The sequence below is a fragment of the Festucalex cinctus genome, chromosome 13 (genome assembly GCF_051991245.1).
Source record: "Festucalex cinctus isolate MCC-2025b chromosome 13, RoL_Fcin_1.0, whole genome shotgun sequence".
Taxonomy (NCBI): domain Eukaryota; kingdom Metazoa; phylum Chordata; class Actinopteri; order Syngnathiformes; family Syngnathidae; genus Festucalex; species Festucalex cinctus.
In genome coordinates this window covers 15123946-15148219 of record NC_135423.1, presented here as the reverse complement: position 1 = coordinate 15148219, position 24274 = coordinate 15123946, and the positions used below count along the sequence as shown (strand labels likewise).

The 24274-nt window shown below is 39.1% G+C and overlaps 1 protein-coding gene across 5 annotated transcripts in view; it reads left to right on the top strand.

Moving 5' to 3' along the window:
* Positions 1-2955: 2955 nt before the first annotated feature.
* dscamb (Down syndrome cell adhesion molecule b) overlaps positions 2956-24274 on the top strand; it is a 123142-nt gene continuing 101823 nt past the window's right edge. For all 5 annotated transcript variants that reach the window (XM_077541575.1, XM_077541573.1, XM_077541574.1 and 2 more), the window contains exons 1-3: positions 2956-3665; positions 23220-23537; positions 23616-23762. In XM_077541575.1, the coding sequence (XP_077397701.1) occupies positions 3623-3665; positions 23220-23537; positions 23616-23762 (508 nt within the window). In that variant the 5' untranslated portion in view covers positions 2956-3622. The remainder of the gene's footprint in view (positions 3666-23219; positions 23538-23615; positions 23763-24274) is intronic.

Sequence of the window (24274 nt, the reverse complement as noted above, 5' to 3'; positions counted from 1 at the left end):
ATAATTTCTTTTCTGTCAGTGCTCTATTTCATCCAATCTAGGTTGTTGTGTAGGTAGCTTTAAATGCCAAAAATATAGAGCTAAAACAACAGCACTGTGCCTCTAATCTATTCTCTATGATAGACAGGAAGCAGGATCCTTGACCCACTGCCCTGATTTGCCAAGGCTTCCTTTTTTCTCACTGCCACTGGGAATTCAAGCTGTTTGGCTTCATCTAATGGCTTGGGAATAATTTATATTTTTAAGGTATGCAAGACAGCGGTGGACAGAACCTACACAACACGTCTGAAAAGTCTGTGCAGGAAACATAAATATTAGCTCCTTTAAACCAATGCATATGTTTCTTTGTGTACATCGGACCATGCAAGGATGAGACCACAATGAGGGCAGACAATGGTGTGAATTTGTTTGCTATACATCCTTTGTTTATTTTTCTTTCAGAGCACCCTTGCCTCAGCCTTAGAGTGAGTTCAGACAATGAATACCCTGCAGTAAATAAACATGACTCTCCGTATATTCTGTCATGTGGAATAGAGAATGAGATGCCGACTACTACCCTGCTGGTAATATCACATCGAGTGTAACCCAGCTCTGTGGACAGGCCCCGCGGGCTTCTGCGGCTACTACAGCTACACCCTTGACTTCAAGGCAGGCATTAAAATGGAGGGGTGGTGGCGTTGCCAGTGCTGGCTGGATTATGGGTTTGAGGGAGGCAGCGTGGAGCATGCATGTGTGCAGGATTCGTGTGCCTGACGGGTGGGGGATGCTTCGGTTTAACCCTGCATTTTATGCAACCATTACTACTGTATATATGCTTTCTTTTTGATAAATTATTTCTCACTTTCACTAAATATATTCAGGATATCATTTTATATAATTGTATATTCTTCATCACATTTGAATTAAAATACACCTCACTTGATATTTGACATTGGATGTCCTTGTAAATCTCTGGCTGGCATCAGGCAACGTTAATATTGCCATTGTGTTCAATATCTTGTCAGCTTTACTCAGGACAAAAATGTATTTATTTGTAATCATAACAAATTTTATGGTTGTCTGGACTGTTCATTTATTTGGTGAAACAAATTAGCAGTGCAGAATGATTTGAATCTCATGTTGTTCTGTTGATAACTACCCCGATCATCCGGGCTGGATTTGGATGATGACCCACTTCCCTGACGTCTTCTTGCAGTGCTTTAACTTCCTCAATGGACTTTTGCACTATTCTAGTACTAATGTTTAGTGTCATAAGCTATGTAAATTGTTTCCCATTCGGCATCCACTGCAGCCTGGTCATCCTGGGAGGGGGATGACCACATCTGCGGCTCCTTCTCAAGGTTTCTTATTTTTTTTTTCCCCTAATGTTTTTTTTTTTTTTTTTTTTTTAGTATTTTCTTGCCCTTTTGTGGTTTGATCAGATGATGTCGTTACTATTTGTCAACTGTGGGCATGTGAAGCCCTTTGAGACTTTTGTGTGATTAAGGGCTATATAAATAAACTTGACTTGACTTGACTATATACCAATGTTGTGTTGGCAGCTCTTGCTTGCTATTAAAATCTATTGTTTCTTCCTTGTGTTACCTTTAATTCACTTTGGAATCCTCTAATCCAGTGATTCTCAACTAGTCAGACCTAAAACAGAGGTGCGGGACTCAAGTCACATCACTTTGACTCAAGTCAATTTAAGACTTACCTTGTCATAAGATTTGACTTTGACTTGAACTCCATGGACTCTATTTTTGTGCCCAAGTATAGTGCAAAACACAGACTAACTGTGTGCATATGTGGTATTTTCTTTCTTCTGGTATCTTGCTAGACTAGCGCAGATAGCATGCAGCGTTCACACCATTGTGGGAGGGAACACAGCCGACTCCTGGTGGATCAAAGTGGCTCCTCTCATTAAAGGGGAAGTCAACCCCCACCCCAAAAAATAAAAAAAAATAAAAAAATCTTGGAATCTTGGGATTAATATACCTACACTATCTAAGAGGGTGACAATATGCAGCCCGGCCAGTCTAAATATGTTATTCTGGTTAATATTTCCTTCATGGAATAAGAATGAAGCAGCAAATTCAAGCACTTTTTATCAGTAGCAGAAGGTGGCCATGTTGCCACTTGCTGTCAAGTGAAAATGACATCACAGTTGCTCAGTCTTAGGTAACAACCAATCACAGCTCAGCTTCAGACTACAGATGAGCTGTGATTGGTTGCTGCCTGAGCCCTGAGCAACTGTGATATCATCTTCAGTCGACAGCAAGTGGCAAAATGGCCGCCCCCGAGAGGGATAAAATGGCTGGATTCTGCTTCATAACTCATTATTCCAGAAATGTAATTAGAATCTCATGTTTAGGCTAGTGGGTCAGATATAACATATTATTGTCAAAAAAAATGTTAAAGGTTGACTTCCCCGTTAATCGATTTAAATTCAGTGCAGAGAGAGGTGTGTGGTCTACATGGCGGAAGTCCAATGCCTTGTAGGAGAGCGTAAGTGATACATTTCCTATAGCTAAATAAATAAATAAATAAATACATTACATCAGCTAACTCCTAACAACGTAAACATGACGAATGATTATGATTTTATTGCTTATACTGAGCGGTATATGTTGCAGGCAGTGACAAGTTCAGTCAAATTTGTTTATTTCTTAATAAGCTACAGTAGGAGATCACGTGATTAATGAGGAGACTTTTGAAAATATAGGCTTTAATGTCACCAAATTTGAATATTTCATTCATGAATCAACTAATTGCAAGGCACTTTATTCTCGCCTCTAAAAACTTTTTCTGCTCTGAGCAGAGCGTCAGGTGCAGCCGTGTCTTTAATGCAAATAAGTGTCGTCTCCAGTGGCGTGTTGCCCTCAGGACGCGACCGGTATCCGCCTCTGCTCCTTTAAGGCAATGAGGAATTAAAGCGTCTGCAGGGGCAGAGCGGGGGGAGAGGGTTTTATTCAATGTAATGCTCCCAGAGTCCGTGCGGTGCGATTACAGAGAGCGGCAGCAGGGAAGATGCGCTTGATTGCCTCTTGCTGGACGCGCAGAGGCGATGAAGATGATTTGACTTTGGAATCCCTGCACAAAACAATTACCTTCAAACAGCACCTGATTATTTCTAGTTTATTTATTTTTCCTTTAATTTCATCCCCAAAACATAATCTGTTAGTTCATTGGGGGTAATTAGCCTAAAGCGTCGGACTTTTTCTTTCTTTTTTTAATTAAATAGAGTTTAGGCAGTTGAAGCGTTTTTTGGTGTTAAATGATCTGTTCGTGCACGCCTCTGACTCAGCATCACACACACACACACATACACGCTCGCACACACGCGCACGCACGCACACACACCTGGGCTTCACCCCCTCAGCATCCTTTTGAGAAGCAGCAAGGCGCGGAGCAGAGGAGAGTGTGCACTGCTCTCCCCGAGACAATCACCGGGCTCGTTGATGCTCCAAAAGTGGGGCAAAAACAAAGTAGCAAGGAGAAATTAAAAGTACAAGACTCGGGGCGGCTTGCTTGAAGACAAATGTTTGACATCACCCTAAACGCTCTGAAGAGAACCCCAGGAAGGCACCGGTGTGAGGAAGAAGAGAAAGCATAGCTGTGGGGGGATTGAACGGAGCAGGGCATGTGGATATTGGCTTTTACCTTGTTCCAGAGCATCTTGAATGGTAAGTTTCAGCCTTTTCTTTTGTTTTTTACATCTTTTTATCTATTATTGATGCGTAGGTCACATATAGTGAGGCATGATGAATGTGACCCACATGAAATGGATTTTGCATGGCTGTCAAAAGGCTGACAGACACCCTTGATAAAAGGAAGGTGAAGCAGGCGCAAGATGCAAATAAAACCCTTCATGCTGGCCACCAAAATGCACCTCTGGCCTATAAATGGCTTGAACAGACAAATTGTATCTGTTTGGGATCATAATCAATAGTTGGGTTTGAATAATGGAGTAATTTTAGATTTTATTCTGGTCTTTTTCACGAAAATAACACATTTTCATGTCTTTCTTTATAGTGAACTCTAGATGCTATGTATTTTCTCAGCGCCGCTGTGGCCCTTAGTAATAGGTGACGTACACGATATAATGAACATTTGATTTGCCACTGTCCTTTCTTAAGAACAGTTACTCAAATTTGCATTTAAACAAGAGAGAAAAATGCCAGCACATAAAACAAACAACAGCAAATCGATTTATAGAACATTTTAATGAAATCCTAATTTACTGTTCCCTTTTTTCTCCAACATTTGTCAATGTTTATATTTTTCTACTTGAGGGGAAAAAAACAGCACGCCATTATATTAGTATTCCCAAAATAAAGTTCAATGTCGTAACACAGAGGTCACATTTATTTGAATTTTAGGGTGAGTTTGAAACACACACTAAATCTGCATTTTCCATTCAAGTGACCAAAAGTCTCCCTCTTCATTGAAATGCTTGTTGTTTTCTTAGACCTGTATATTTGCGTGAGGACATACATGCATGTGGCGGATGCCATGGCCGCTTATTTGTGTCAAGAATTTTCATTTCTAACATCAATAGAAGAAAATTGCTAGTTTATTGCATTCAGTTATTGGCCAGCGTCCCTTCTCCAAGGAAGGGATGATGGCTGCCTGGGTGTGTACGAAAGGCAGGGTCGATGAAGGGGAAGAGCAAGAATGCTAAAATGTCTGCGCGAAAACACATCGAGGCTTACATTTCCACATAATTGTACACAATCAAAATGTAGGGTCAAGAAAAGCTGAATGCACAAAGCCGAAACGTGGTGAATAGGGCATTTTACAGGTATGAATACATTTGAGCCGCATTGAGGAGCCGTGGTGTGATATGGTGTGTCCCTAAAATGGATTTTCCCTTCTGCCTGGGACGATAAAATAAGGCTTCGGAATGGATTTTGGTCTCGGCGTTGCCTCTTTTTTTCATCCAGCGGCGTATATTGACACTGACAAAAATTGTATTTCGCTTCAGCTTGTGCTGAAACTCATAAAAGAACAATAAGGAATCCTCATCAATCATAATCATCGGACTGTGACATTACATCACCTGCTATGCAAGATTCTGGCTTTTTATTGTGTGAGGGATTATTGAACCAGCCTGTGGCAAACAACTGATAGGAATTGTGTCACGCGTAGACATTACTTGTCGGCGTTTTTTATTTTTATTTTTTTAAATGAAGATCATGTTTCATCATTTGCTGTTGGTGTTGTTATTTTATTAGATTTCACCTTTGTGGAGACCTGCTTTATTGTTGATTAGCTTGAAAATGAGCTGCTCATTGGCTGAGCAGGCGTTGTCAGACTGAATGAATGACCTTGTAGACAGGAGGCAGCACAATGATTGGTTTCTAGACAATTCTTGCTGTTTCACAGTTAGGCCTATCACATGCTCACTGGCCCGTCTCTATGGTAACCTCCTTAATGGCTGTCCAACAACATTCACCAGAAGGGGTATCGAAAACCATAGTCGGTTACATATATAAAAAAAGATCACATTTGTTCATGTGCTCGGATTGTTTACAATTTTCTGTCTTGCTACATCAAAACATTACACATTTGACATCTTTATGAATGTTTATATGTTAAATGTCTTTTGACACTTGATTTTGAGGTCAGTAGGAGGAGCTAATCATGACTTCTCAAACCAACAATGACGAGTAGACCGAATTAAGACTTATCATCTCAATCCGTTTTTTGGATCCCACGCAATGTATATGGGTCACTTAAAAAAACAAAAACAAAAATCAAGTCCACACATAATATATACTTTTTTTTTTTTTTTTTTTTTTAAACAGTATCGCTATCTGCGTGAACATTTGTTCCGCCACTGTCAATTGGAATTCAGACAATTACATTATAAGACCGAAAGAGCTGCATTCTCCAATTTTTTGGGGGCCTTTTCAGCTTCCACCACCCCCTCCCCCCACCCAGCCTCTCATGTGTTTTTTCCTGTACTAAAATAAAGTGCAATTGCACATCCACTACAGGAGGTGGCAGTGGTGCTCTCATCGTTAGAGAGTGCACAAATATGGACTTTTCTGCATAGGTGTTCCTACAAGTATTTAAAGACATATGGGATATTTATAGTCATTTTTTTCATCTTCCTTGGTGGGGGAATAATTGAGAAGCACAGCTTTAGCCACTGGTGCTTCTGCTCAACAATCACCTGGGTGCTCATTTACCTGAGTAGAAGCACCTGTGGCTAAAGCCAAACTGTTGCAGTGGTTTTACTTTCTGGACCTGGATTGACAACTCTGATTTTAGGTGCGTAGAAAAATACCTGTGTTCATTTAATTGATTCATTAATTTTGAGCTCTCTAAAGTGAATATGAAGACCTACAGTAGTTACAAAAAAAAAGCTTATTTCTGTTTTTTTTCAGTCTACTAATGACCTGATTCAGCCATCAATATTCTACACGAATGGAAACAAATTCAATCTTTCCCTGAGAGCTGCCTCAAGGCAAAACAGTATCAACTTGAATTGCCACATTCACAAGTGCAAAGACGTAAAGAGGAGCAGCGATGAAATGTAGTCACTCGCATGAGGCTTAATCTGACACTTAAAGACTTAATCACGTATATTTTTGATAAGATAACAGTTAGGCAGAGATCAGGGGATCATGTAATCACATTTTCATCTCAATTATTGCTGACCTTTAAAAGAAAATACGGAAGCTTGTGCCGAGCATGCAGCTAGCTTATAGTACCATTAGTTAGCCTGCCAATTTTGTCATGACCTCATATTTGAAACCTGAAACACCATCTTGGACTAGAGTGGAGATATGCCATCAACTTGGCCAAGCAGCATGGCACGAATCTACATGTAACCAGGCAATAGAGAGTGATGAGAACCCAATTAGTTAGAACTGTACGATGACCATGGAGATCATTGGCCAGATACTGTCATACAGCAATAAAGCAAAACCTGACCAGCTGCACATTAAGAATGTTTACTAGCAAATAATTATGGCTTGATTGCAGACATTAGATCGCTGGCCATGAAATCTAATTACATGTTAAAAACACGCAGTCAAGTGATAGATCATCTTCAACCGCTTTGCTCCCGATATGAATATCTAATGGTCTGGAGTAAGTATACCAACCCACTTGTGTATGTTTTGAGAGGGCCTGTTGAGTTCCATTTTTTACCACAGTGTGATTCCAGCTGAAAAGGCTGCTAATGCTGGATAATGGAGACCCTGATGTGTGATCATAATTGATATCCCTAGTTCATTGGTACGAGTGGGATAATGAGGGCTACTCTACTGTACAGTTCCTCCTCGAGCTTGTCTAGCACTCCAATTAGGTGCAAGCTTCGGCCACTAGCTTGCGCGCGTGCTTCATCCAGTGCTAAATCTAATTACTGACAATACTGTGTCTGTCTGGATTCCAGCAAATCGGAGGTGTAATTGCACAAGCTGGCATGTAAATGTTTCTTGCATTAAAATGTTAACGATATCATTTAGCATCTGCGTGGAAAGAAGCTGAGGCAGAAAAGCCCTCAGCAGCCAGATGTAGGTGTTTGATCATGCGTGCAAAGTGAGGTTGTAGTACATCTGGCGGGGGTTCCCCCTCTCAGGCTGGCTTTTCAGCACAGAGGATGCTTTTCATTCGTTCAGCACCTGTCAAAGTGACATATCATATTAGTGTGCTGCACTACTCGCAGGTACTGTAGTGGGGAAGGGAGAGGAAACAGCAAGAAATCGGTTATGGGAAGTATTCTGCTCAATAAAACACTGCTAGCGAAACAGAGTTAAGAATATTCAAAAGAAGGGAGAGGTCGTTCCATCAAGTAATTGCTCAATGGGAAACAAATTGGATAAAATAAATAATAATAATAATAATAATAATAATAATAATAAAAAGATTGAGTTTGATTTTTATGCAGATTAAAACTAAAATTGACATGCTGATTCTAACATTGCAGGGTTTTTTTTCTAGCAAGTCAGGTTTTTATCTCCACAGGTAAGCAAACTTCTTCAGATAAGCAAAATTCCACTGATTAACTGTAGAAAGTAGTAAGAAGAGCGTATTATACGATTGGAATCAGCTATGTGAAGTCACAATCGAGACAGAAGTATGTGCAGCTCCCAATAGGTCAGAACTATCTATCAATATATGCAAACAGAAAGCTAGCATAGTGACTTTTGTGATCCGTTGCACCACTATTGGATTGTGTTTTGTTTGGTCACATCATGTTATGATATAGGTGTTATGCTTTATGCAGTTACTATGTCAGTTATGATGATAATGTGATGCTGCTATCTTAGCCATATTAGCTACTTTTAATTTCTTGTCTAGTCTTATGCAGTTACTGTGTCCCTAATGGTGAAGTTGTTACTTGCCATGCATTTGCTATGGTCCAGTATTAGTCTGAGTTCTGTATCCAACCAGCTCAAGTTTCTTGGTCATGGTTTCTCTGTAAAGTGTTTTCTTTGATCCAGCCCTGCTTTCTATTGTCACTTTTTGTTGTTAATTTTTATATAAGAACTACTTTACAACTCCTATGTCTTGTTGACCTTTAAAAACTAATTTCTCCACTTGCTTTCGACTGAAGATGACATCACCTGTGCTGAGGAAGTAACAACTATCATGGCTGACCTGTTTTCTGGGTTTAGTTAGCCATGATTGGTTGTTATCTATTTCCTCAGCACAGGTGTCATCATCAATCAACAGAAAGTGGAAAAATAGTTTAAAGGTATAAATTGTTCATGAAAAATAATTAAGTTATCATGTTAATTCTGGACAAAATATTAACTTTTTACTGCTGAAAATGGCTCAATGAGTCAAGTATCCCTTTAAGAAAACAGGCATCCTATACCTCATATATTTTGACATGATAGATAAAAAGTGAGAGCAGTTCTGGATTCTGCACCCAAAGATGAATTAAAAACAGCTGTGAGTCCTAATTCAACACAAATTGTGTTCCCAGTGTTCATTGTAATCAAATGTGGAAGTCAAGCCCAAATATTTCTTTCTTTACAATAATATGTTGCTCAACTGGTGAGCCGTGACTGGTTGTTACCTCAGCTCTAGCTTTAGTTGACAGCAAGTGGCAAAATGGCCGCGCCCTGAGATGGATACAAATAGGCGGATATTCCACAAACAAGATATTAGTCAGAATAGCGTGTTTGGACTAGTGGGAGCACAAACGACATTATTTTAATGAATTTTTTTAGGTTGCCTTACCTTTAAAAGTCATTCACTGCCAGCCTTTTGAGAAAATTTCAACATTTTTAATACCCATGTGCTATTACGTTCAATAATTATTTAGAAACCGAATCTACCAAATAACAGAATAGACTCCCTACATTTTGTCCCGTCACATTGTTTTATAATTGACAGTAGAAAAATGTAGGTTTGCCAAAATACAGCCATTTCTCCCATGGACTCTGAAACTGTGTTTATTTTGTATAAAATGGGGCAATGATGTAATCTACCGGTGGTTGGGCATCAGTAAAGTTGTTTCCAAGTTTGATATTTACTGTGGAGCATAGTCAGATTAAGCCCCATTTATCTCCGCTCTAAAAAATACAATTGACAAGTATACTTGTCAAAGGCAGTGAATGTTAAGGATCTACCGAAAGAAATTAGCTATAAAATTGTCAAAATTACCATGTGACTTAGTAGTAAACTCCAAAATGAAAGTACCTAGATCTTTTTACAAAGGATAGTTATTGAAAACAATAGGATGAGCCTTAGCAATAATTCTCCTATTTTAAAATGGAAAATCTAAAGAGTGATAATATGGCTCATATTCATGTTAAAGTCTGTGCGCCAAGCCCACAGTCCTGTTGTTGTGTATGCCCCAGATGAGCTTTTGTTCATTATGGTGGACAGGTGGTGGAAGTGTGATGAGTTTGCCATCCGTCACCCACCAAGACAAACATTGGAGCCAGACTTCATAAATACTGCCTCTTAATCCAGTCTTGCACGTACCACGGCCGGGCTTTGAACTCGACACACGCCGAGGCCCAAGGCTGAATTGATCTTGGGTCTGTGCGGTAACGCGTGTGCCTGGGATGCTGCTACTTGTTGTGCATGTTTACCGTCACAGCAACAATTATACATGCACGCACGCACGCTGTCCCTCTTTGATCTTCTAGGTTTCCGACAGTGCCAGCTTTGTAAGTTTCACTTTCAAATTCATTTTCAGGAGATATTTTCCTGCTTGGGTGTGTGACGCTCCACAGTTCAAGATAATGGAGGAGGCAAGGCTGGATAGACAGAGTGACACAAAGACAAATGGGTCCAGCTTCATTTTCCTGACACTGCTCTTTATTTTTAAACCGTGACACAGATGCTATGACTTAAAACTAAGGTAGTTCTAGTTATTTATAGCCCACCATTTTTAAAAACACTGGCATCTTATTGGCGTTATTGTGAGCTATGCATTTTTTTTTTCTATATGTGGTTGTAGTTAGCATTCTTATATGTAGGTGTGCTTGCACTGTGAGTTTAATTGAGGAGCTTGGTGGATGTGACATGCAATAGCCGGGCATCGAGGCCTGATTTATGTCCTTCCAGACACTCATTGATCCACTCGCCTGGTGTGAGACTGAGTGCATTGTCAATAATCTTAGCACTTTGTGATATTCCTCGATTTCACCGACCATCTAAATCTCCGTTTCGACAGTATTTCACCTGCTACGGATCTACCCATATTTATTTATTTATTTATGCAAAAGCAGGTACTATGTCTAGCAGTTTTGTAAAACTAGAGACCCACCTTGGACTTGAAACCATTCTTGAGAATGGTCATTTTGTAGGTCTAGTTATTGTCTTGGTGTCAGAGTGGTGAAGCTTGGAATTTTCTTTTCAGACCGGTCAAGACCGGAACGAGACCAGCACTGATCTGCGATTCTTCAACTTCATTAATTGGTTAATGACTATAATAAAACCATTCCCATAATGACTAATGTTAATGAATAATATAACCTTACATTTACTACATATTATATTTACTATTTACATTCTATATAATTTTCAGTGAGTTGATTTTGTGGGAAAAAAAAATGCACAAAATGCATTCTTATGTTGGTTTGCAATTTTATGCACAAGATCCCTTTGCACTTGAAAATGTGGAAAGTGTAACTGCACATCCAATGCAGTAGGTGGCAGTGGTGTTCTGTGGTGCCTTATTATTATTATTATTATTATTTTAATTTTCAATCCAATTCATTCGCTTCAATTATTTTCTATTACATGCTAATAACTATGTGAATAATGTTATTCTTTGACATAAGTTTATCTATATTTTTCTTTGTTTTTATAATGGTAATAAGGATACAATGTTATGCAGAGATACTTACAAACCATTTATAGACAAATTCAATTTGCCAATCCTGCCATAGTGTGACATAAACAACTGCTTTTATTGCATTGTTTAAACAGATACGTATTACAATTTTGTGCAGAGAAGTAAATTCTGAAGGAACACATCTCCTCCAACGCTGACGATTGTTAGCAATTCAATGTGATATGTTTTTTTTGTTTTTTTTTTGTAGTTTCCAGCGGCTCTGTTTTGAAGTGGAAAAGTGAGTACCCTGAATCGAGGCGAGTAGAGCCACGTAGTGTTGAACCGAGCTTGTGCAGCGGAAACGCGACATAATGGAACAGTAGAAGTGAAGAATATGATGTAGTTAAGGGAGTAATTTGGACCGAGTGCCGTCCCTGGAAGCATGTCACCATTTACATGGTGCTAAGTATCCCCATACACTGTTGTCAGACTGTGGTCTATTATGTATTGCTCTGTGCCTCGCTATCTGGAACATCCATCCCCACCAGTGATTATGCTAATTACTGTTTGATCAGATGATTAAATTAAGACATGATTCATTCAAGGTATTAAAATGCTCAGAATACATTTGTGTCTCTTTGGTCTCAGAGCGACCCCATCACTTGAGGATAAGGATGACCGCAGAGCAGAGGAGAGCAAGTGTAGACAAATATTGCTCCTTTTTATTCAGCCCGTGGCACATGGAGAGCCGTAATAAACCAAGATGGGGGGCTGAGGGAGAAATGGAAAGAAATTAGGAGAAAATAAGGCAGTGTGTGCACGGGGTGGGGGGGATTGCTGAAAGGAGCCGTGCGGTGGTCCCCTAAGTGTTGAATAAACATGCTTGGTTTAGGGAAAATGGCTGCGATAAATGTTTAATATGATAAGTCCATAAAGACGGTCAAATGAGTCTGGAGTATTAAAATGAGCATGGCACGCAGAAGCTGCTTTGAAGGAGGGAGGGGCGGGAGATAATGGCAGACAGAGCTAACAGGATGAGAGCAGCCAGCTGCTGTGACATCGACATTAACACACTCCACCAGCTGCTGGTCACAGACGTCTCTTGGACAAAATAGGGATGGCGTTGTAGCTTCAAAGGCCTGCCATGAAAAAAGTAAAAAAATACCTCAATGAAAAATAACATGACTAATTGATTAATCCTGCGATTGGCCGGCAACCAGTCCAGGGTGTCCCCTGCCTACTGCCCAGAGCCAGCTGAGATAGGCGCCAGCACCCCCCTGCGACCCTTGTGAGGAATAAGCGGTCAAGAAAATGGATGGATGGATGGAATTGATAAATCTGTAAGGTTGTTTGTGGTTTGCGAGACATGGAAGGGTCGTAAGTTAAATTTTCAAAATATTTGAAAATTGAACTGGTTGCTAGTTAGATTTTTCTTCCAGGGCACTAACTTAGGTCCCTCTTCTCTTCAGATCATATTGATAACTTACCTATTGTGAGCCAAGTATGGCGATATTACAGACAAAATTATTAAATAATATTACTGTTTGAAGTACATTGGCTTAAAAAAAGCAGAAAACTAGCTTCATTCCTTTGTACAAATTTTAAAATAAATTTCAAACACTATTTTAAAGGGGAAGCAATTCAAAAAAATCCTATGCAGCCCCACTACACGGTATTCTAATTAATATTTAATGGAATATGAATTAACCTGGGCATTATCTTATTTTGAAATGACTTGGTCAGAACCATCAAAAGCCGAAAACCGGTCACAATAACGCCAAAGGGTTAAGCAGGAAAATCCGCTCGTTTATATCTGTCCCGGGTGGCGGCCATTTTGCTACTTGCAGGACGTCTGACCTGCAAGTGACCGCAGTTGCTCAGGGATCAGATAATGACCAATCAGCTCGCTAATGTCACATGACCAAATTTAGAAAACAGCTTAACCATGATTGGTTGTTATGCCCTAAGCAACTGTGATGTTATTTTCAGTTGACAGCAAGTGGCAAAATGGCTGCCTCCTGAGGTGGACAATAATGGATGGATTTTGCTGCATAATTCATATTCCAAAAACATAATATTAATCAGAATGCCGTGTTTAGACTGGGAGGGTTCATATACAACTAGACATTATACCGATCTGATCTGCTAGATCAAGTTTGGCATATATTTTGCATTTTTTTTAAATGCAAAACCGGGAATCGACAGTAATAAAACATTACATATTATATTCTTATATTATTATATAAAATAAAACATTACATACTATATTCAATGTTTTCTTTATTTTTTTTGTTTTTATTATTATTATTATTATTATTATTATTTATATATTTATTTAGTTATTTTTCCATGCATTTTAATTGGCATCAATTATACATGGATTTTCGCTATTCATTGGCGGGGCAAGTCCCTTTCCCCCGTGAATGCTGATTGGCTAAAAAAAAATTCTGATTGTGTAAAGCCTACATACAACATATTGTAAAGAAAATTTTTGGATTGACTTTCCCTTTATTAATAGAAATTACATCAGCATCATAACAGTTTACATTACAGTCTCAAAGAAATTACAACTCTGACAATAAAAGCACAAGGCATTTTTATGGCTCTGATAAGAGCCTCCCAGCTCTTGTCTTTAGCTAGGGAAATAAGTAAGTGAGATAATTAGGCATGCTCAATAACATTTAAAGAAAGACCAGAGACAAAGATTTCCCTCTATTAGCTGCTGAGAGGGGCAAATAATATTGTGTTTATAAAGCAGTTAATGAACGCTGACCATGCTTGACACACACGAAGAACGCACACAGACTTGATAGAGATTTTGATGTGGCCAATTTGTGTGCTCGGGAAGCACGGTAGTTTCCGTGTCATGTACATAACTGGATCGGGTCACCCTGCAGTAACTGTTCTGATTAACTGCGTATTTGAGTTGCCAAATTTGATCTGCCATGGTGTCCTCCATAATGCAAGAGTGATCTGGCTATATTACAGCACAATAAAAGATGAGTTATCGTCTCTAAAATAGCAACTAAATGATGATAAGAGTCACACTCACCACTAGTTCAAAACCGCATGCTGAGGCCAAAGACTATCTGTGACAAGTGGGTTACCTCAGCAGCTTCTCCTCGTCGCTGAGAGCTTCTAGGGTCAGCGCAACCTGTGCTGACCCACCGTGCGCGTTAGCTTCGCTTGCATGCAGGTGGACATTGGTCATATTAAGACAACGCGCAGCGACTCCTTTGAAGGCCCTTAACCTTAATGAGCGCTGACATAATAAGGTTGGCCGTCCAGGATGCGCCGTGACCGACTGAAGTCAGGCCTCTGTCAGCAACAATCTGTGCGACGTGAACGCTGCTCCTTAATCATGTTATCAAGAGAGACGATGTACGCTGACCATTAGATTACTTGGGAAGGGATTAGATTATATCCACTCAAGTCTCAATCAGATGTCTTTGAGTATCACAGTGGTTCACTGTTTACTGGCACACTGTAACTGTGACGACGCAGTGGATGAACAGTGGGCTTGGAATATGGCCAGTACATACTGTAGAAATTGATTATGTTGCACACCATATTTTGGAATAAACAAATGTGCACTGGTAGGAGAAAAGCTAACATGATTAACAAGCAACAGATGCATTTGTTAATCTATTTTTATGAGTTCATGAGTGGGCATCTTCTTGTACTTAAGTGCCAGTTAGTGAACTAATTTTTAACGCATCTATTCAACTTGTTTAAGTGAAATTGTTCTGTAACAACCATGCAAACATTTCCCATTCAACAGCAATAAAGATGATCCTCATGTCACATGTGAGACTTTATGCTGAAAATGTTGCACCTCTGTAGACCAAATAAACCATGAATGACATTTACAATTTATATTCATCCCGTTCTGTCTGTCAAAGGGATTAGCATTTGCATACTATAAATACGTCCCCCCCTCAAATTCTGGTTAACTAGGTCAAGGAGGGGGAAATACCACAACAAGGCCCTCTTCAGTTCTTGGGAAAATAAGTACATTATTTTAATTACATTAACTGCGAAAAGGCAACACATTCATCTGTTTCCCAAGCTTTATTATTTTATTATTTTACATTAGAAAAGGCATAAGGCAAAAGGCATACTACCAAACAAATATTTTCTTTTACCTTGTTCTGCCTGTCACTATATGTTGCCGACAATGACGTCATTTTAGTAAAATAGTTTATGGACCAATAAGTGAGATTGTGTAATTTTACACTCGTGCCATGGCACATAGTTAAGAATTGTTTAACATTGGAAATTGGCTTGGCCAGTTAATGCCTTCCTCTTCTTCCTTCTGATGAAATCTTTGTGTGTTTTGGCAGTGTACATTTTGCTTGATCAATGAGCTCACATTCATTTGGGTCGCATCTTTCTTTAAGTTGGAAGACATAGCCTGTCACGATAACAGATTTTCAGGACAATATATTTTCCCAGAAACTCATCCATCCATTATTTTCTTGTCCTCTTATTCCTCACAAGGGTTGCGGGGGGTGCTGGAGCCTATCTCAGCTGGCTTTGGGCAGTAGGCGGCGTACATCCCGGACTGGTTGCCAGCCAATCGCAGGGCACACAGAGACGAACAACCATCCACACTCACAAACACACTTAGGGACAATTCGGAGCGCCCAATTAACCTGCCATGCATGTCTTTGGAATGTGGGAGGAGACCGGAGTTCCCGGAGAAAACCCACGCAGGCACGGGGAGAACATGCAAACTCCACCCAGGAAGGCCGGAGCCTGGACTCGAACCCGCATCCTCAGAACTGGGAGGCGGACGTGCTAACCAGTAATGCACCGTGCCACCCAGAAACTCACGATAAACTTTTTTTTTTTTTTTTTTTTTTTAATAAAGACTGGTATAGTGATAGCTCAAAAATAATTTAAGTAGGCTAGATCTATTTTAAAAGCAATTATCTTTCTTTTCCCAAAGAATATTGAACATAAGGAAATGAAATGTCAAAATAACAAAAATAACATTATAAAATGACTCCTGCTCTGTAAAATAATAATAATAATATATATATATATATATATATATATATATATATATATACTTCAACAAATATTAACAAAACACAATCAACGGCAGAGTAAAGTGAAATATTTTATCGGTGTCAGAATGTGTTCTTTAATCTGGTTGTACACAAATATGATATATGCAAAAAACTTACAAAAAAAAATATATATATTGTATCCAGTTTATTGATCGAAAGGTATCATGACAGGTCTCGGCAGACATGAGGGAATTCAAACAAGTGGTGCTTCTGTACTTTTTAAATTTTGTATCAGCTACAGATCTAATCTAGAAAAAAAATGGGAAAAAAAGATGACATGATCATCTGTTGTCTCATTCATCTCTTGATTTCAATGCCAAATATTTTTCATCAACAGCAAAGATATTGACCTCACTTCTCCAATACTTTTGTAGCCGAGTGAAATTATTATTTTTTTCTCAAACAAGAGCAGCAAAAGAAAAGCTCCTCACCGTCTTCGTCTTCTCTCTCGTGAGCTCATATGCAGAAGCAGTAAGTGTATAATTTAGACATCGCTTAAGCATAGCCCCTTAAACATCACAGGACAGATCTGTCGGTGAGGATCAGCGGCACGCACGCAGCCAACCCTTTCTACTGTCACAGCGCTGCTTAATATTCATGAGAGCAAATTGGAGGACAGTCATTTAGCTTCGCCGCATGGTGTATTGCCTCTAGGCAGATCGCATGAGTGGGAGCGTTTACTTACTTGGGACTGGTTGGCATCTGTCTGTCTCAGACATGATTTTTTTTTCGGTTGAATCTACAGGGGTGCCTTGATATATGAGTGACTCGAGTTTTTTTTTTTTTTTTATTTAAACATATGAGCCTTGTTTTGGCAGACCTTTTGATATGACTTGGCAGGGAACTCAACTCAACTCACTTTAAAAATGCAACAAACACTTCTTCAAAATAGAGGCCTCAAACTGCTCACTGCCACTTTCTGTTAAAGTTTAGTGTAAAATAAAACATGCAACAAAGAGAATTACATTTTGAATATTGAAAACAACAACATAATTTAGTTCATTCTTAATGCTAACACTAAATAACATATATGCTGCTGTGCTATACTGTATAACCCTTTAAGCCAGGGGTGTCAAACTCATGTTAGCTCAGGGGCTGCATGGAGGAAAATATATTACCAAGTGGGCCGCATCGTTAAAATAACGATATATAACTTAAAAAAATTACCGTCATTTATACACAGATTTGTGGACCAACCCTAAATTACGGAGCTCAACTGTAATCATGTTGTTCCGAAAAAACACAAATGCAAGTGGAAACGCACCAACAATTTGTCAGTATACGTTCCGGACATGTTAAATTGACCTGTTTTGCATATATATTGTTCCCAGAATGCATTGTGTGGCGCAGTTAATGATGTTATAAGGACGCTAATCCTTGTCATATCCATTTGTGTTACCACAGCAGCAATTGAAATTGTGTCGTATTTAACACGTTTATGTCAGTTTATGATTGATAATAATAATAATAATAATAATAATAATAATTAAACAAATCATAACTTTAAGTTGTTTGTAAAATAATGACATCCAGGACGATTCCCTCGTACAAGTTGCATTGCTCATCTGAGGACTGCTTGTGAAATGACAAATTTTATATATTTTGATTGTGGCCGGCTGATTAACTCATTTACTCCCAAAAACGTATAAATACGTTCTATTTTAAATATTACCATGCTCCCAAAGATGTAATTATACGTTTTGGCTTTGATGCAACCTCTGAACTGAAGAGAATGCTTGACGCAATGGTAGTTATTACAAAAACGGCCAGCAGATGGCAGCATAGTATACGAGATCAAAAACCTATTTTCCCCACTATTTTAAACAGATTTGTGAATAATGATGACTTAGTCATGTTCTAATGCTAATTGATGCAAAATGGAAACAGCTAGAAATACACTTTTTTTTCCTGAAAGAAGAGACTTTATTCTTTCTTTTGGAAGGTTCCATGTTTTTATAGCAATAGGACACAATAAGCACAAAATCAGTCAAAATCCAGTAAAACAGCGGAAATGTCCTGGGACTGAATGAGTTAATTACTCCGACATTACATTTTTCTTTTTTTTTTTAACTCTACAAAATTATCTCGCGGGCCGGTTTAAACGCCTTTGTGGGTCTGATCCGGCCCGCGAGCCGTATGTTTGACACCCCTGCTTTAAGCCATGGATTGGACACAAACAGTTGAGCAGCCGGGAATATAGGAGTGTTCACATTGTTTGTTCTTTATCCTCTGCGAAGAATGACTTATATTAGTGCCGCACTGATGATCTGAGGGGATCAGTATAACTGTCTTATAAGGCTCCTAAGGCAGGCAATAAAAGAGCACACAAGAGTAATAGTCCTGTTTGCATTGAGCCTTTCAAGGTGTTTTTGTTCTCTCCATACAAGAACGTGTACTGATGCTGCCATCTACAAACCTAAAGAGTAAAATTTGTAAGGGTGGAACATTGCACTATTGGCTTCTTTATTCTTGTATCTCAGTGAGCCTCGTGTGATCTTCCGGTCCCTCACTCACTTGCCCAGAGGGCACAGAAAAGATGCTTTAATTACCCAAGGTTCTTTGCTGTCACACTGTCACTGTAAGGACCCCAGTGCCACACTGCCACGAATCCCCTTGCCGCAGCATACATGACAACGGAATGAACTCAACAGATGCCCTTTGAAAGAGGGGAGATTGAATCCCGCCTGCGGGTTTAAAAAAAAAACACAAAACCTTGCCGCTTTTTATTTCATTCTTCTGTCAAAGAATGAATGTGAAATGTAAACATCTAGAGGCTACTAGGCTACTTGAAATAAAAAACATGAAACAAAAGATGTGTAACACTTTTGGTGCAAAAAGTGGATAGACATTTTTTAAAACATTTTTTCAATGTACTGTTGCACATTCACTCAACATTTTATTTCATACGTCTGTGGAACTTTGTGATCTGTGTGATGCAATACAGCCTGCAACACTCTGACATGAAAGGGAAAGTCAACCCCCAAATTTTCTCTACAATAATATGTTCAATGCAGCCCGAGTAGTCTAAACATGGTATTTTGATTAATATTGTGTTTGTGGAATTGGAACAAAGCAGCAAAATCCACCTGTTTTGATCCATCTCAGGGGGCGGCCATTTTGCCACTTACTATCAACTGAAAATGACATCTTAGTTGCGTAAGGCTCAGGTAACAAACAGTCACGACTCAGCTTGCGAGTATCACATGACCAAACTCAGAAAACAGGTGAGCCGTGATTGGCTGTTACCTGAGCCCTGACTGAGCAACTGTGATATCATTTTAGTCGATGGTAAGTGTCAAAATGGCTGCCCCTGAGATGTATATAAAAACAGGTGGAGTTTGCAGCTTATTTCATAGTCAACAAACGCAACAATAAAGAACATTTTTTGGATTGACTTCCTGGATTGGATTGAAAAAAAAAAAAAGCTTGCTTTTTAATAAAATGATCAGAAAAATCACTGTTTGTTGTTTGCAGTGACACTGAAAAGTACTTTTTGCCCCTCCTTGATAAACAACAAGTGAAAGAATTATGTTGAGCCTTTTATTAGGTGGCACACAAAAATATGTTATTACTGCCTCCTGCACACATACAATACCTTATTTGTGGTTTAAACATGCATACAACTGAAGTTAAAAGAAAAATAAATCTTGACGTACAGTTTTTTTTTCATTGCTCATGTGCCATCGCCTGAGGTGCACATTTTAAACAAAATCACTTTCTCCTCAAAGACATCCCAGCAACCAGACGTTAAAAATAAGAAAAAAGAAAAATCGTAGTCAATTATAAATGCATATAATACATAATTGAACAGTGTCACCTATTTCACCTTTACAGTTGGGCTCATGAAAAATTACAGCAATTATGCATTTCCTCTCGGGCCAAGTCGTAAGCGGCTGGACGCTGAGGCCGTTTGTTGGGGCGTGACATGCACGGTCCTCTTTGTGAGGTCTGAGCAGGCGATGTACCTGCACCACCAGACCGTGCGCCCTGGCTGAGGGGAGCGTAGTCAATTAAGAAAACGAGCAGCACAGTGAAACAGTCAATTTCTCCATTTTTAATTAAATCAATCTGGCTTTTGCTCTCAGCCTGGCTGAAGTGAGTCGCTCCCACATGCAGTACTTTTCATATGTGAAACAGATGACTATGAAAACAGCCAAGGCATAAATCCTAATCCAATTTCTTCTATGCTAGACTGGAATAAAAGCTTTCACGGCAATCACATACGTCTTTCATCTACTTCTCGACCACCTCAATTAAGTCAAGTACCTAAATTGTTTTTCTGAAAACCACTATTTCTGCCAGTTGCACCTGTCTCGGGTTTTATAGAATAATGAAAATACTCTATGCTACTTGAACAAAATCTATGAGCCACCATCAACTAGCTTGGTAGACAGTGGCTGTGGTTTCAAGGTACTCACTACTAGGCGTTATTTATATAGCACATTTCATACACAAGGCAAATCAATGTGCTTCACACAAGAAATAAAGTTAGGTTTCTTTAAAAAAACAACAACAACAAAAACGTATTTATTTATTTATTTATTTATTTATTTATTTATTTATTTATGTATTTATTTATGTATTTATTTATTTATTTATTTATTTATTTTTTAAAGGCCTTAATCAAGGGTAAAAGCAAAGGTTTTTAACTTGATTTTAAAAGCATTTATACTGACTTGGCAGTTTATTCCATTTGTGTGCAGCATAACATCTAAGTGCAGCTTCACCATACTTGCTTTGAACTCCGCACTCCACTAATTGCCCAGAGTCTGAAACCTCAGAGCCCTGCTGGGTTTCTATTAAATCAGCATTTATTGACTATTCAGGTCCCAAACAATTCAGTGATTTATAGACCAGTAGTAGAATTTTAAAACCTATTCTAGAGCTGACTGAGAGCCAGTGCCTTTACTAACCAATTAGTAGTTATGTCTTGCATTTTTTCCCCAGCCCTGTTAATTAGTTGGTTTCCCCCCCTAGTTATTGTACAGGATTAAGTAATTGCCAAACAACTGAATTCCTAGCTAAAACCTATTATTTAAATACAAATGGCAATAGAAAAAGCTTGTCTCTTGTCAACATTTTGTCCCATTTGTTGCATTCTTATGACAGTATGAACAATAATTGAACTGACTTATAAATAAACCTAAAAACAAAACAAAAAAACTAGGATTTATATACAGTAAGTAGCAAATTTATTATTCTCACAAAGTATCAATTTACAACATTCCGTTTTACCCATACATGCAATAACTCCAAATTATTATATTAATAAGTTGTAGGGACTGATATTTCTACCTCGGTGGAAAGTCTGTGCTCCACTGAGTGCCACTGTCCTTTTCACTAACCTTGAGTCACCAACCGTTTAAAGGTAGATTTTTACCCTCTCATTACAGCTCCAGCGTGCATCATCAACATTCTGTCGAGCAGAGAAAGATTGATAGCGCTGTCATCTGAGAATTGGAGAATGAATCAGAATAGAATATGACTTTGATGTATTGTATTGTATGTAACCTGCATAGGGACTAGCTCCCCCTGACTAATATGTTACAGTACAATCATGGAGCTCGAGCTCTTCTCTGTCATAGAAGACTTTGTTGCTTTTCGTGTCATCAGTCAGACTCATGATCAAAGTTTAAAATTTGACAAAATAATGACTGCCAAGTGTGACAGTATGAGAGTGAGCGCTATAATTGTGGTTATTGTTTTTTATGCACCGAGTGTATTTTCTTTGACATGCCCCCAGCACACCTCATAATTTAGTGGCTGAAAGTAGAGTAAACTTTAGGCCTGCTGGAACCACGTCTAAAAATTGGCACAGGTAGTGTAAAACGATTTTGGTGAATTTGAACGAGCTGCGCAATTCTGAGGTTTTTCCAAGTGAGTGTTTTATTCATAAATTTAACAACAAGTGTTCATTGAACCCTCTGATTCATTGTACAAATTCATTAATTGATTCATTACCTGGCCAACTTTACATCATCCTCCCAGGGAGGCCTTCTTGCAGCTCCTTGTAAACATATGTTGCGTGCTTCGACCTCTTGCATTGACTCCAGTTATTTAGTTTCTGAATTTGCCATGTCAAACCTTGTGCTCCTTGAAAGGTAATGAGAGGAACCATTTTGATTGGCTGTGAATCAAGTCAGCTGTGTTTATGCCCACGATGGCGCAAAAAACATGTTTCTCACTGCGCCAAAGCTGCGTGTCGGCATGTGGAAATAGCTAAATTTGGTGTAGCCTGGCCCAACGCATGATGCTTACTTGCGCTGGGTACAAATATACATCTTACTGGTTGAGTGTTGTGAGTAAATACAGTATATACAGCAGATACCGTAAAAGCCCATAATGATGAGCCTTTTCACCTCAATCTGTCAATTCTCTTATACAGTACATACTATTAAAAATATATGCAGTAAATAACAGAGTTGATTTGATTTACTGAAATGTGTAGATTTGTATGTCTGTGAGAGAGTGAAGGCGCAAGACATTCGAGTCTCTTTTTTTGCTGGTTTAAAGCTGCAGGAGCAGAGAAAAAGATGGGGAAAGTCTGCAATTTGAAACCTTGTTAGGAATTTATGAAGTGCTAAAATGTTTTCTCCCCAGGGAGGGTCCATGCCTGCTGTCAGTGTCACTGTAAACCATTTAGAGCAGAGCCGCCATGCTCGTAGCCAGACTCAGATGGCAAGCTAGAAACATGGCCTGACATAGAGTTGCCTGTACTTGTTCACAGGTAATGAAAAATGCTGGCCTTATACAAACTAATGGATACACGATCGAGTCACGTTGATTGTGTAGCTAGTTAGAGTCGGGTTCATATGTAGGCTATATACAAATTTTAAAAATGCTATTGAGTAGAGGAAATGATGTAAACGTGAGCTATGCTCATAGCCTGTATTTCTTTTCTGCCTCCACAGTTTTCAGTGAGGACCTCCATTCCAGCTTATACTTTGTCAATGCATCGCTTCAAGAGGTAGTATTCGCCAGCACCACAGGGACCTCAGTGCCCTGTCCTGCTGGGGGCGCAGCCCCTGCCTCACTGCGCTGGTACCTGGCCACCGGCGAGGAGATCTACGATGTCCCGGGCATCCGCCACGTCCACCCCAATGGAACGCTCCAGATCTTCAACTTCCTGCCATCCAGCTTCAGCAAGCTGATCCACGACAACACGTACTACTGCACTGCCGAAAACCCAACGGGCAAGATTAGGAGTCAGGATGTCCACATTAAAGCTGGTAAGAATGAAATGATAGGAATATAAGAAAAGGTGTTCACGAGTTAAGGTGTTTTTATTCACTGTTTTTCTGGCGTAGTTTCACGGGAACCCTACACGGTCAGAGTGGCTGACCAGAAGGCTATGCGAGGCAGTGTAGCCGTCTTCAAGTGCATTATTCCTGCTTCTGTTGAGTCCTACGTCAGCGTGGTATCATGGGAGAAAGACACGGTCTCACTCAGCTCAGGTAAGACCGCTACGTGTCATGCATGCAAGTAGGCTTTTAAATAAGGTAAAGTCTGTCTGGATTATGTGACGGTAATATACAGTGACTCTACCTTAAAATACATGCTTTAAAATCTTCTGGATGCTACACTGATTGTTAATAATCAGATGACCTACCTTTTGTCCTGGATTTACAAAATATATATATATATATATATATATATCCCCCTTACAAACTCTGCCACTTGCTAAAATCAAATGTTCATCGTACAACAAATGTTATTCATGGTTGGCATGCAAATTAACTGGCTTGTTTAGCTCCAAATCATGCCTTGACCATGCTGCTGTCTATTTCGCTTGCATTTATTGTAAAGTGGCCACAGTGTCTTTTCTATAAATGTAATGTAAGAAGGAATATTCTGGCTGGACTGAAAAGTAAGAAATAAGCCAGAGGCCAATGAAGTCGGAATATTGTGAAAATGAATTTGTAACTTTGGAAGAAAAAAGTTATAGTTTATAAGTATACAGCAGTGA